At 33.3% G+C, this 14,063-nt stretch overlaps 1 protein-coding gene and 2 pseudogenes across 1 annotated transcript in view; 1 reads left to right on the forward strand and 2 right to left on the reverse strand.

Moving 5' to 3' along the window:
• Window positions 1–14,063, forward strand: part of NCOR1 (nuclear receptor corepressor 1) — a 173,975-nt gene that overhangs the window by 38,680 nt on the left and 121,232 nt on the right. Inside the window, exons 4-5 of the mRNA XM_015586644.2 lie at window positions 1,962–2,151; window positions 5,237–5,419. Coding sequence (XP_015442130.1) covers window positions 1,962–2,151; window positions 5,237–5,419 — 373 coding nt within the window. The remainder of the gene's footprint in view (window positions 1–1,961; window positions 2,152–5,236; window positions 5,420–14,063) is intronic.
• Window positions 6,786–7,667, reverse strand: LOC102886893 (annotated as a pseudogene).
• Window positions 7,022–7,140, reverse strand: LOC112477072 (annotated as a pseudogene).

Consider the following 14,063-nt stretch of genomic DNA (forward strand, 5'->3'; position numbering starts at 1 on the left):
TACACCTGGAAGCAAGATTTCAACAGACTGAGATAAATGCTTCCTCTATTCTTATTTTTTTATGATGATGAAAGTACCAAGAAAGCTTGTCCACAAATAATTGAGGTATATGTCCCAAATCACATACTGTTCTGTGTGGGGTGGTCTTTGTCTGTTATTGAGTTGTAGGAGTTCTTTATATATTCTGGATATTAAAGCCTCATCAAATACATGATTTAGAACCTTTTCTCCCATCTCGTGGATTGTGTTTTCACTCTCTTGATGGTGTCCTTTGATGTACAAAAGTTGTTAATTTTGGTGAAGTGCAGTTTATCTATTTCATACTTATTTGTGAAAATAGCAGTTAACAACTTAAGTTTTTCAATTTTATTGAAGGCAGAAATTTGAGAACTGTTATCTTGCACAAGGATTTGTTTTTTTGCTGCTCTGGAGGCGTTTATATTTTGAGGGTTATTACTCTAGTGTATGAGGGAGACTTAAACTTTTCTTTTGTAAAATGAGAGAAGGACAATTATGAAAAAGAAGCAGGGAAAGGAGAACCACTAGTTTCTTATCTGGTAGGCCAGTTTTTATGTAAGGTGTATATATATGGAATTTCAGGATCTCTGGAAGTTGATTGTTTAAAAATTATTTATGCTGGTATCCCCTGTGGAAAATGAATATATGTGCCACGGAAGACTGTTAGAGTATGACAACCAGGGAAGATAGTGTCCTTCCTTATGTCAGTACCACACTCTTGATTGCTATAGCTTTGTAGTAAATTTTGAAATTGAAGAGTGTGAGTTCTCCAACTTTGTATTTCTTTTCTAAAATCGTTTTGGCTAGTTGGGGTCCCATGAGATTCCATATGAATTTTATGTGGGTTTTTCTGTTTATCAAAAAAAGTCACTGGGATTTTGATACAGATCACATTGAATCTATAGATAGCTTTGTGTAGTATTGTTGTCTTAACAGTGTTATATCTTTCAATATATGACATGAGATGTCTTACTCTTTATTTAACTTTTCCTTAATTTCTTTCAGCAGTGTTTGTGTTGTTTCAGTGTGTATGTCTTGAGCCTCATTGGTCAAATTTATTCCTATTTTATTCTTTGGATACTATTAAAAATAGAATTGTTTTCTTAATGTCAATTTTAGATTATTCATTGCTAGCGTATGGAAATACAATTGATTTTTGTATGTTGATTTTGTATCCAGTAACTTTGCTCTATTCATTTATTAGCTTTAACATTTTTTTGTGTGGATTCTTTAGTGTTTTTTTCTACATATGAGATTGTGTCATCTGCAAATAAAAGTACTTTTTCCTTTCCAGTTTGGATGCCTTTTATTTATTTTTTTATTGTCTAATGCTCTAACAAGAACTCCCAACACCATATTAATAAATACAAGTGGCAAAAACAGGCATCCTGTCTTATTCCTGGAGCTTCCTACTTCACTGTTCTTTGTGACATAATTGTGAATTTTAAAAAATGGGGATGTTATATAATGTTGCATTTCCACTCAAAGACTTTTTAAAGTCTTCATATTACCTCATAACTCAAGTCATTTATCTTTCCATGTAGCAATTGCTAGATTTGTTTTTTTCCTGCATTTTATTGGTTAAAAATGATCTTCTAGTCTAGATTATACTGAATTCAATTATTATGGCATCGGTTTAAAAATATTATTTTTTGGATTTTTTTCAGCAACTTAAAACTTTCTGCAAATTGAAATCTTTTGTTACGTCTGTCACTTCTTTACCACCAGCACTCCCACCACCCTTGAAGAAACTTTTTCTATTAGAATTTGAAGTTTGATAGTACTTTATAGTGAGGTATATATTCTTCTGGGAAAGGGGTGGGGAGGAGTTGACTTTGAAAGTAAACATAATTTTAAAATTTATTTCAAAGTCCAACGAAGGATATTAGCAGGAAGTCATACATCAGTTAAAAAATTTCAAGTGTTTATTTTCTTTGTATTAGGCCTCAAGAAAGAAGAACTGGATATGAACAGTTTCACCCAGGCCCATCTCCGGTGGATCATGATTCACTGGAATCCAAACGACCACGTCTGGAGCAGGTTTCTGATTCCCATTTCCAGCGCGTCAGTGCTGCAGTGTTACCTTTAGTGCACACACTGCCAGAAGGTTTGAGATCTGCAGATGCTAAGAAGGTAAATATTTGTTCTCTTACCCTATGGAGTTGTTGGTCTCTAATGTTTATTTAGCCATATTCAGGCACCATGTTTAAAGGAAAGTCCAGTTACACCAGTCTCTAAAGGTTAGTGCTGTGGGAAAGTAAAAATTTTGTTAAACAAAACTAAAAACCACAGACTTACTGTGCTAGACTTTGAAAATCAGTACTTTTGGCTTTTTGGTAAATGAAACAGTCTTGACTGTTCTAAAAAAATTGTTATTGAATAACTCTCAGGCATTTTATACTGATTTGCTGGGCTGTAAAATGTGGGCTGAGGTACTCAAAGCTACCACAGTTTTACTGAATTTAAATTAAATGTTAATCTTGTGAAACTTACTTGCAATTTGTTAACTTGCTACATGCGAGAAAACATGGTAAGGTTTAACTGTGCTTATAATTTTTATGAAGAAAAAACATTGTTTTCTAAGATAGTAAAAAATATGTTCTTTAGGAAACTTGCAAATAAAAAGGAAAAAACTTAGCTGTAATTCTATATCTTGGAGATAACTAATTTTAGTGTGTAGCTATGTTTCATGACATTTCAAACAATGTATATTATAGATTTATGAGAAGGTTCTGTTAAGATCAAACCGCTTTTTCTTTTGTGTTTATTATTTGCCTTTAGCGAAATGCATGTTTGTGCATTATGCCCTTAGTTTGTTTCTCAGTTTATCAGTTTTAATTGTCCCTTTTGCTTATTGTTACATCTGCAGATTAGGAAGTTCCTGGTACTTAGTAGATATTAAATAAATATTTATTTTAGAGAGAATAAACTAATTCTTTGAAACTCATAATAAAGTGTTAACACCTTTACTATCATGTGTTAATATATCTTACCCTCCCCTTCTTTTTGTTATTAAATCTCTTTCCCATAAAGTTTATTTACCTTTATGAGTAATGGCCCTTTCCACCTTGATGTCAGTTAAAAAAAAAATACCCACACATTTTCTTTGAGTTTTTATGTAGTGAAAAGTGATTTAAAAGATAGTGAATATGTCTACAATTTATTTTTAAATAGTTCAGCCAAATGAAAAAAGGTAGATGTTTATGTATGTGTGGAGAGAGAACAAATATAGTAAAATGTTAACAACCAGTGATTCTGGATGAAGAATGAATATTCACGATACTCACCTTTCAACTTTTATGTAAATTTGAAAATTTTCAAATTAATAAGTGGGGAAAATCTTTTTGTGATAAACTAGAAATGAGCTAAGCTTCTGGGAGTTTTGAGACTCATCTCACCATATGAAATATTGGTGTTGTAGTTTATGTGTTTAAAAGAAGTGTTTTGTAATATTTTTTAAAAAATAATATATTGAACAAGGGCTTCTTCCATGACTGAATAAGTTACCACAAATGTAATATATGGCTATGGAATTTTTTTGGCAGAAAGAGATTTTAAAAGCTCATTTGGAAGGATACAAAAATGGTTCAACATCCATAAATCAGTCAATGTGATACATCACAATAACAAAAAAGATAAAAACCATATGATCATCTCAATAGATGCAGAAAAAGCATTTGACAAAATTCAATATCCTTCTATGATAAAAACTCTCAACAGAGTGGGTATAGAAGGAACATATTGCAACATAATAAAGGCTGTGTATGACAGACCTATGGCTAATATGCTCAGTGGTGAAGAGCTGAAAGCTTTTCCTCTAAGATCAGAACAAGACAAGAATACCCACTATCACCACTTCTGTTCAGTGTAGTATTGGAAGTCCTAGCCCCAGCAGTCAGACAAAAAGAAATAAAAGGCATCCAAATTGGAAAGGAAGAAATAAAACACTCATTTGCGGATGACAGATACTATATATAAGAAACCCTAAAGATGCCACCAAAAAACTGTTAGAACCAGTAAATGACTTCAGTAAAGTTGTAGAATACAGAATCAATGTACAGAAATCTGTTGTGTCTCTGTACACCAACAATGATCAGGAGAAATTAAGAAAATCCATTTACAATTGCATCTAAAAGCATAACATATCTAAAAATAAGACCAAAGAGATAAAAGCTGTACTCTGAAAACATAGAAGAAAAATTGAAAAATATACAAATAAATGGAAGGATGTACCATGCACATGGATCGAAAGGATTACTATTGTTAAAATGTCCTTACTATCTATAGCAATATACAGATTTAGTGCAATCCCTGCTAAATTAAAAATAGCGTTCTCAGAATTAGAACAACTGTAGTCGTCTGAACTATGCTTATTCTAGGCGCTTCTTATAGCCTAAAGAAAACTAGTACCTTAATCTAAAATTCATCTCCTTTATAGTATTGCTTATATCGTCAACTTAGACTGGAAACTAATTGTGTGTGTATGTGTGTGTGTATGTGTATGTGTGTGTATGTTGATGAGTGATAGATTTTGGTGGAAGGACTTTTATTCTACTGTATTTCACTGCTGATTTTAAGGTGGAATAGGATGACAAATTTGGCTAAAGAGATGTTACATGTGCTATAATGTGGGCAGGCTTAGTTGCCCTTTATGAGGGTAGGCCTAGGTGATAGTAGCAACAAAAGCTCCTTGGTCATTTTTCTGACTTCTTTTCCTTAGTATTGACCCTTGGAAAGCCTGAAAACTTTCTCATAGGAACTCTTGGCCATATCGTAGCCAGGTAAAAGAACACACAGCTTTTACCTGGCATTTATACTATTTTCTATCCTCCATGTTCAGACCTTTGGAAGAACCATTGCAAAGAAATGTTTGAGAAATTGATATCTTCCTGTCATGATTGTATTATTATTGCCCTAGAAATTCTCTATAATCTCAGTATTGTTATACTAAAGGCCAATCAGCTACCTTGCCATCTTATTCTGTATAGCTTTTAAGATCTTCAGAATAGTGAATGATATGTCTAAATTTTAAAAGTGGTAGAAACATCAGTGGGGTTTGTATGTGTGTGTGAAAGTTACTACTATAGGACTGCCATATAGAAAAATAGCACACATGGCTCTGCTGTGTTTTAAAATGGACTTTTTCAGTTAAGAGATTCTTGATACTAACGTTGGCTATTAGTGAGGAATAAATTGTTCTTGATTTTCTTCTCTAAAGGATCCAGCATTTGGAGGCAAACATGAAGCTCCATCTTCTCCAGTCTCTGGGCAGGCATGTGGAGATGATCAAAATGCTTCACCTTCAAAACTTTCAAAGGAAGAGTTAATACAGAGTATGGATCGTGTAGATCGAGAAATTGCAAAAGTAGAACAGCAGATCCTTAAACTGAAAAAGAAACAAGTAAGTGTTTGATTTTACTGCTTAATATATTCTAAGAAAGTATGTTTATCTCCCTAAAGAAGATAATATTGAATTTTCCATATTTTTCAACTTTATATAAAAGGAATCATGCCTTGTATATTCTGACTTTTTTTTTTTTGGTATTAGTTTCCTTAGTTCATTTATTTTCTCTGTTATATTATCTGAATGTATGATAATTGATAGCAAAATTTGTCCATTCTATTTTTGATCTTATTGGATGGGTTGTTTTTAATTTGTTGCAGTTCGATTCAATGGTGCTATATTTTTTGATTCACACATAAACAGATTTTCTAGGGCATATGCCCAGGAATGACAGTGGTTTGCGAGAGCGTATACATATCTTTGGAAATGCTAGATGATACCAAATTTGCTAAAATGGCAGTACCATTTTACATTGCCACTGGCATCATATACAAGTTTCAGTTTGTACATAGCCTTGCCTTCATTTGATAATTTTTTTCATTTGATAATTTTTTAAATTGGATACGAATTAGTTCTCCCTGTGGTTTTAATTTGCATTTCCCTGATTAGGAATGAGAGCTTATTTTAATTTGTTTATAGGTTATATTCCTTACGTGGATTTTTTGGGGTGTCATTTTCTTATTTTTAGTATTTCCTAAAGTCTCTTGTTGTTTTATGTGTATAGTGAATATCTCCTATTTTGTGGCTTGTCATTTTGTTTTTTTTTGGGGGGGGGGAGATTTTTAAAAATTGAGATAAAAAATTTACATACCATAATATTCACCTTTTTAAAGTGTACAGTTCAGTGGCTTTTAATGTATTTATAAAGTTGTGTAGTTATCACCATTATATAATTCTAGAACATTTCTATCACTTTGAAAAGAAACTACATATCTATTAGCAATTACTCTATTTCCTTTTCCCCCCAGCCCCTGGCAACCATTAACCTCTTTTCTGTCTATATGGGTTTGCCTATTCTGGACATTTCAGATAAATAGAATCATATATGTGGCCCCTTGTGTCTGGTTTCTTTTATTTAGCATGTTTTCAGTATTCATGCTGTACCTTATATTAGCACTTTATTCCATTTTATGGCTGAATAAAATTATATTGCATGAATATACTGTTTTGTTTATTTGTTCATAAATTCATAGACATTTGGGATGTTATGAATAATGCTATTATAGCATTCATGTACAAAATTTTTTTTGAATGTGAGATTACGTCCAGCCTGGAAGGGGATATGAGTGGGTGTCAGATCAAGAAATGGGATTGAAATTTAAATAGAAGATTCTGTTGTTGATTATTGACGATGCTCAGTATGAACTATGTTTGTCTCTTCTTTTCCTGTCTCCCACCATTGTTCTTATTTTATCAGGATTGTTCATTGTGCTTTTTCTAGACTTGCCTGCATTTTTGCTTTAATATCTTCTACAGAATTAGACCTTTTAGTGTTTTAGGAGTTTTTCTCTGATTTTTTGAAGGTTTCTTGACCTTTTGATCTTGGCATTGATGGTTTTGAGTCTTTTCCATTCTGGTTTGGTTTTTGTGATCTTTTGGTTGGAATTATCTTGCATGAATTTCTTTCATTCATTTTTTTTTTTTTTTTCTTTTTATTAACGCCTACAGCACCTGGTATTCCTAGGTGGTCTCCCATCTAAGTACTAACCAGGCCTGACCCTGCTTAGCTTTCGAGATCAGATAAGATCAGTCATGTTCAGGGTGGCATGGCCGTAGACTTGTATAGATTTCTTTACTGGAACTTTTTCTTCAGCTTCTTCCTCCTTATCTTCATTGTTATCTTTATCATCAAGTTTTACTTTTTTTCTGTGAAACCCAGCTCCACTTCTAGATATACTTGGGAGTTTCACATTCTCCTCTTCATCTTACAACTGTGTATCTTCCTCCACAGCTACTAAGTGGGTCTGCCAATATGTACAGGCCTTGAACCACATTTAGACCACAGGTGGTGTTATTTCAAAGCCCTTAAGGGAAACCATTGGATGTACAGATGGTTTCAAAATTGCCAATGTTACTTTAATTAGACTGCCTTCATAAATCATTGCCTCTCTTTCAACAGTGTTTAATGCATCCTTTGTAGTAGCCCCTAAACTGACTATTCTTAAAGATAACTGGTGCTCATTTTCATCATTATCCACTTTAAAGTGATACTCTCTGTTGGCCTTTAGTTTGTAACTGAGAAGATGGTTCTGGAACCTCACTGTGCTCGTGTCCATGTCCTTTGACTCTTCCATATGTAGATGGCTCTCACATTTTTGGGGTGGGGTGAGGCAGAAACTTGACTTGAGCCAAAAAAAAAAAATAATAATAAAGTTAAAAAATAGAATAACTTAAGAAATTCCAAAAGTAGAGTGCCGATCAGGGCAGGCTCTACGAGCTGTTAAAAAATAATGTTAAAACTCAGTAAATTAAACCGTGTGGTCCCAGTATGTGGAAAACAGCAGGAACTGCCTAGAAAAGTCAGAAATGGATAGAAATCCATTTGAGAATTTAATGTATGTTGAAAGTAGCATAGGGTAGTGACTTGCACTTAGTTGGGAAAGAAGGAGGATGGTGCTAAACGACTCCTGTTTCAAGAATAGCTGTTCAGGATGGAGTTGCACCAGGGCCAAGTATTTATTTGTGATGAAGTCAAATTTATTTTCTATTTTTATTACTTGTATGTTTGGTGTCCTAGCTAAGAAACTGTTGCATAATCAAAGATTACAAAGATTTATACCTGCGTTTTTTTTCTTTTGTAGCCACAAGCTTTATTTTCTATGTATCATTAACATTTTTATATCTGAAATTATCTTCTGTTCACACCTATTTGTCTTTTTTCTCCTGTTTTCCCTCCTTATGCTTCCAGGTGTTTGACCCATTTGTTTTCTGTTTAGCTTCTTGGCTTCTTATGCTTTCAGCCATTCCAACAAACCACTTAATAACCTGCTCCCTTTTACTAGCATGTTGCTTTTTCATGCTCCCTCCACAAGCACTCGACTCCTCTCCTTTGTTCCTTCTGGAGCTGCCTGCTTTGATGTGGCATTTTCCTCGTTTGCCTGTTGTGAAGGAATTGCTCAGTTAGTTTTCAGGTCTCCTTCAGAGGAAATTCTTCCATATAAAGCTGTAGATTCAGTGTGTCCATGGGAAGAGGTGAGTTCAGGGTCGTCCTACGTTGCCACCTTGAACCATCCTCCAGTACCTATGTTTTCTTTTACGAGTTTTAAAGTTTTAGTGCCTAGATTTAGGTCTTTGAGCCTAGTAGTGCTTTTTTTTGGTTAACAGAATTTCTTTAGATTTTATATGAGACTACCCTTGGGTCATTAAAATAGATTACTATATTGTCTTTTTAAAAGTTTTATGGTTTTGCTTCTCATTTTTTTTTCTTTTTTCTTTTAAATTTATTGGGCGATATTGCTTAATAACATTATATAACTTTCAATTGTATAATTCTGTAATATATCCTCTGTATATTGCATTGTACACTTACCACCCAAATTCTAGTCCTCCTCTGTCACCTTACATTTGACCTTCTTTATCCTCTTCATAATTCCTCCCACCTTACTTCCACTCTGGTAACTAAATGCCCCTCTTTTATGTCTGTCTGTGAGTTTGTTTTGTTTGTTGCTTTGTTTTATATCTGACATATGAGTGAAATCTTGTAGTTGTCCTTTTCCATCTGACTTATTTTTGCTTAGCATGATACTCTTGTGATCCATTCATGTTATCAAAAATGACAATATTTCATCTGTATGGCTGAGTAGCATTCCATTGTATGCATATACCACATCTTCATTATCCAATTATCCATCAAAGGACATTTAGGTTGTTTCCATGTCTTCACTACTGTGTATGTAATGAACATAAGGTTACATATATCTTTATGAATAGTGTTTTCAAGTTTTTCAGGTAGATACCCAGAAGAGGGATTGCTGGGTCATATGGTAGCTCTGTTCTTAATATTTTGAGGAACCTCCATACTATTTCCATAGTGGCTGTACAAATTTACAGCCCACCAGCAGTGTATGAGGGTTTCTTTTTTTCCACATCATCTCCAACACTTCTTTCTCATCTTACTAATAATAGCCATTATAACAGGTGTGAGATGACATCTCATTGTGGTTTTGGTTTGTATTTCCCTTATGGCTAGTGAAGTTGAGCATCTTTTCATACATCTCCTGACCACTTGTATGTCTTCTTGGGAAAAGTGTTCAGGTCTTCTGCACATTTTTTAATAGGATTGTTTGTGTTCTTTTTGTTGTTGTTGAGTTCTGTGAGTTCTTTAGGTATTTTGGATGTTAGCCCCCATATTGGAGGTAATGTTTGCAGATATCTTCTCCCATTCAGTTGGTTGCCTTTTTGTTTTGTTGATGGTTTCTTTTGTGCCATAGAAACTTTTTAGTTTGATGTAGTGTCATTCATTTATTTTTGCTTTTATTTCCCTTGCTTTTGGGGTCAAATTAATAAAATCTTCTCTGAGACCTAGGTCCTTAAGTTTAGTACCTATGTTTTCTTCTGTGTATTTTATTGTTTCAGGTCTTATATTTAGATCTTTTATTCATTTTGAGTTAATTTTTATGTTTAGTGTTATATAGCAGTATAGTTTCATTCTTATGCATGTGGTTTTCCAACTTACCCAACATTATTTATTGAAGAAGCTTTCTTTTCTACATTGTATGTTTTTGGCTCCTTTGTCAGAAGTTAGTTGCTCATATACATGTTGGTTTATTTCTGGACTCTCAATTCTGTTCAATTGGTTTGTGTGTCTGTTTTTCTGCCAGTATACTGTTTTGATTAGCTTTGTAGTATAATTTGAAGTCAAGGAGTGTGATATCTCCGGCTTTGTTCATTTTTCTCGGGATTGTTTTAAATATTCATGGTCTTTTGTGGTTTCATACAAATTTGATGTGTTTTTTTGTTGTTGTTGTTCTATTTCTGTGAAAATTCCATTGAGATTTTGTTGGGGATTGCATTAAATTTGTATATTAAGTAATACAGCTATTTTAACTGTGTTGATCCTTCCAATCTGCGAATATGGAATACCTTTCCATTTCTTTGTGTCTTCTTCAATTTCTTTCAATAATATCTTGTAGTTTTCAGTGTATAGGTCCTTCACAATCTTTGTTAAGTTTATTCCTAGGTAATTTTTGTTGCAATCACAAGAGAAATTGTTTTTTTTCATTTCTTTTTCTGATATTTCATTATTAGTACTTAGGAACACAATGGATATTTGTATATTGATTTTGTATCCTGCAAATTTACTATCCTTGTTTATTGTTTCTCATAGTTCTCTATATTTAGAATCATGCTGTCTGCAAAAAGTGACACTTACTTCTTCATTCCCAAGTTGGATGCCTTTTATTTCTTTCTCTTGCCTGATTGCTCTGGCTAGGACTTCCAGTACTATGTTGAATAACAGTGGTGAGAATGGGCATCTTTGTCTTGTTCTGGTCTTAGAAAATAAACTTTCAGGTTTTTACAGTCAAGTATAGTATTAGCCAAGTGTTTGTCACTATGCCCTTTATTATGTTGAGGTACTTTCCTCCTGTACTCATTTTATTATGTGTTTTCATACATCATAAATGGATGTATCTGTCAGATGCATTTTCTGCATCTATTGATATGATCATTTGATTTCTCTTTTTTTTGATCACTTGATTTTCATTTTTTATTTTGTTAATCTGATGTATAACACGGATTGTGTATGTTGAACCATCCTTGCATCTCTAGAACGAGCCCCACTTGATCATGATGTATTTTTAATGTATTGTATTCAATTTGCTAGTATTTTGTTTAGGATTTTTATATCTATATTCATCAGAGATTTTGGTATGTAATTTTCTTTTTTTGTGTATTATCCTTGCCAGGATTTGGTGTCAGGGGTAATGTTGGCCTCATAAAATGATTTAAGAAGTATTATTCTTCAAGTTTTTAGACGAGTTTGAGAAAGATAAGTATTAAATCATATTTGATACTTGGTAGAATTTACTAATGAAGTCATCTGGTTGTAGACTTTTGACTTTCACTTTCCTGTTGACTGGTCTATTTAGATTTTCCAGTTATAGGAAGGTTATATATTTCTAAGAACTTTTTCATTTCTTTTAGGTTATCGAAATTGGTGGTGTGTAGCCTTTCATAATATTTTTGTATAGTCTTTGTATTTCTGTGGTGTCCATTGTAACTTCTCTTTTATTTCTGATTTTGTTTGTCTCTTCTCTTTTTTCCTTAGTGAGTCTAGCCCAAGACTTGTCAATTTTGTTAATCTTTACAAAGAACCAGTTCTTTGTTTTATTATTTTCTCTTCTCTCATTGTTCCCTTTTTCTTTTTTAAAAAATTTATTTATTTATTTAATTAGTTTCAAGTATACAGTACATTGGGTAGACATTTATGTAGTTTATAAAATGATCCCCCTAATTGCTCTGTCTCGCCTCTGGTTTTGCACCTAGCAAATATATTAATGCTAACTGCATTCCCTATGCCGTGCTCGCCATCCCCGTAACCATCTTTCAACTACTAAATTGTACTTCTTTAATTCTTCACCCCATTCTTCCAGCCCCCCAACCCTCCCACCCCTCAGTCCGTCACCAAATTGTCTACTATATTTGTGAGTCTGCTTTTGGTTAGTTTGTTTTTTTTGTTCCTTAAATTCCTCATACAAGTGAAATCATATGGTATTTATCTTTCTCTGACTTATTTCACTCAGCATAATAATCTCTAGGTCTATCCATGTCATTGCAAATGGTAGGATTTCATTTATTTTAATGGCTGAGTAATACTCCATTGTATATATGAACCAAAAATTTTTTATCCAATCTTCTGTTGATGGGCACTTAGATTGCTTCCATATCTTGGCTGCTGTAAATTGTGCTGCCATAAATATTGGGGTGCATAGATCTTTACGAATTGTTGTTTTGGTTTTCTTTGGATAAATATCCAAAGGTGCAATTGCTGGGTCAAAAGGTAGATCCATTTTTAGTTTTTTGAGAAACCTCCAGACTGTTTTCCATAGCGGCTGTACCAATTTGCAATCCCACTAACAATGTATGAGGGTTCCCTTTTCTCCACATCCTTGCCAACACTTGTTTTTGATTTTATTGATGATAGCCATTTTGTCAGGTGTCAGGTGATACCTCATTGTGGTTTTAATTTGCATTTTTCTGATGATTAGCGACCTTGAGCATCTTTTTATGTGTCTTTTAGGCATCTGTGTTTCCTCTCTGTAGAAGTGTCAGGTCTTCTGCCCATTTTTTTATTGGATTGTTTGGTTTTTGTTGTTGAGTTGTATGAGTTTTTATATATTTTGGATATTAACCCCTTATCAGATGTATCATTAGCGAATATCTTCTCCCAGTCAGTCGGTTGTCTTTTTGTTTTGTTGATGATTTCCTTTGCTGTACAAAATCTTTTTATTTTGATGTAGTCCCATTTGTTTATTTTTTCTTTTGTTTCCCTTGTCTGGGGAGATATATCCAAAAAGAAATTACTGTTAGTAATATCAGACAGTTTACTGCCTGTGTTTTCTCTAGAAGTTTTATGGTTTCGGGTCTTACATTTAAGTCTTTAATCCATTTGAGTCCATTTATATACAGTGTAAGAAGGTGATCCAGTTTATTTTTTTTGCATGTATCTGTCCAGTTTTTCCAAAACCATTTATTGAAGAGACTGTCTTTACCCCATTGTATATTCTAACATCCTTTGTCATATATTAAATGAACATATAGGCATGGATTTATTTTTGAGCTCTATTCTGTTCCATCGATCAGTGTATCTTTTTATGCCAGTACTATCAGGCAGTGAGATACTTCCAATTTTGTTCTTTCTCAGGATTGCCTTGGCTATTCAGGATCTTTTATGGTTTCATATAAATTTTAGGATTATTTGTTTCAGCTCTGAAAAATGCCATTAGTATTTTAATAGGGATTGCATTGAATCTATAGTTTGCTTCCTACCCATGAGCAGTATATGCTTCCATTTATTTGTATCTTCTCAGTTTTTTTTCTCAATGACATAATTTTCTGAGTCTTTTACCTGCTTGGTTAATTTGATTCCCAGGTATTTTATAGTTTTTGATGCAATTGTAAATGGGATTGTTTTCTTAATTTCTCTTTCTGAAAGTTCATTGTTGGTGTATAAAAATGCCACTGACTTCTGAATATTTATTTTGTAACCTGCTACTTTACTGAATTCATTGATCAGTTCTAACAGTTTTTTGGTGGCTCTTTAGGGTTCTTTATATCTAATAGCATGTCATCAGCAAATAACATGATAAAAGTTTCACTTCTTCCTTTCCAATTCAGATACTTTTCATTTCTCTTTCTTGTCTTATTTCTGTAGCTAAGACTTCCAATACAATGTTGAAGAGGAGTGGTGAAAGTGGGCATCCTTGACTTGTTCCTAATCTTAAGGAAAATGCTTTTAGACTTTCCCCATTGAATATGATGTTAGCTGTAGGTTTGTCATACATGGCCTTTATTATGTTGAGGTATGTTCCTTCTATTCACACTTTGCTGAGAGTTTTGATCATAAATGGATGCTGGATTTTTTCAAACTAAGCGTCAGATATTTTTAATCTGTCATCTGTTAATTTTCACAACAAGGCTTTGAGGTTGGTTATTTTCTCAGTTCTAATGAAACAAACTCCCATAAAAAATGTTCCACAGC

The sequence above is a fragment of the Pteropus alecto genome, unplaced genomic scaffold (assembly GCF_000325575.1).
Source record: "Pteropus alecto unplaced genomic scaffold, ASM32557v1 scaffold52, whole genome shotgun sequence".
NCBI lineage: Eukaryota > Metazoa > Chordata > Mammalia > Chiroptera > Pteropodidae > Pteropus > Pteropus alecto.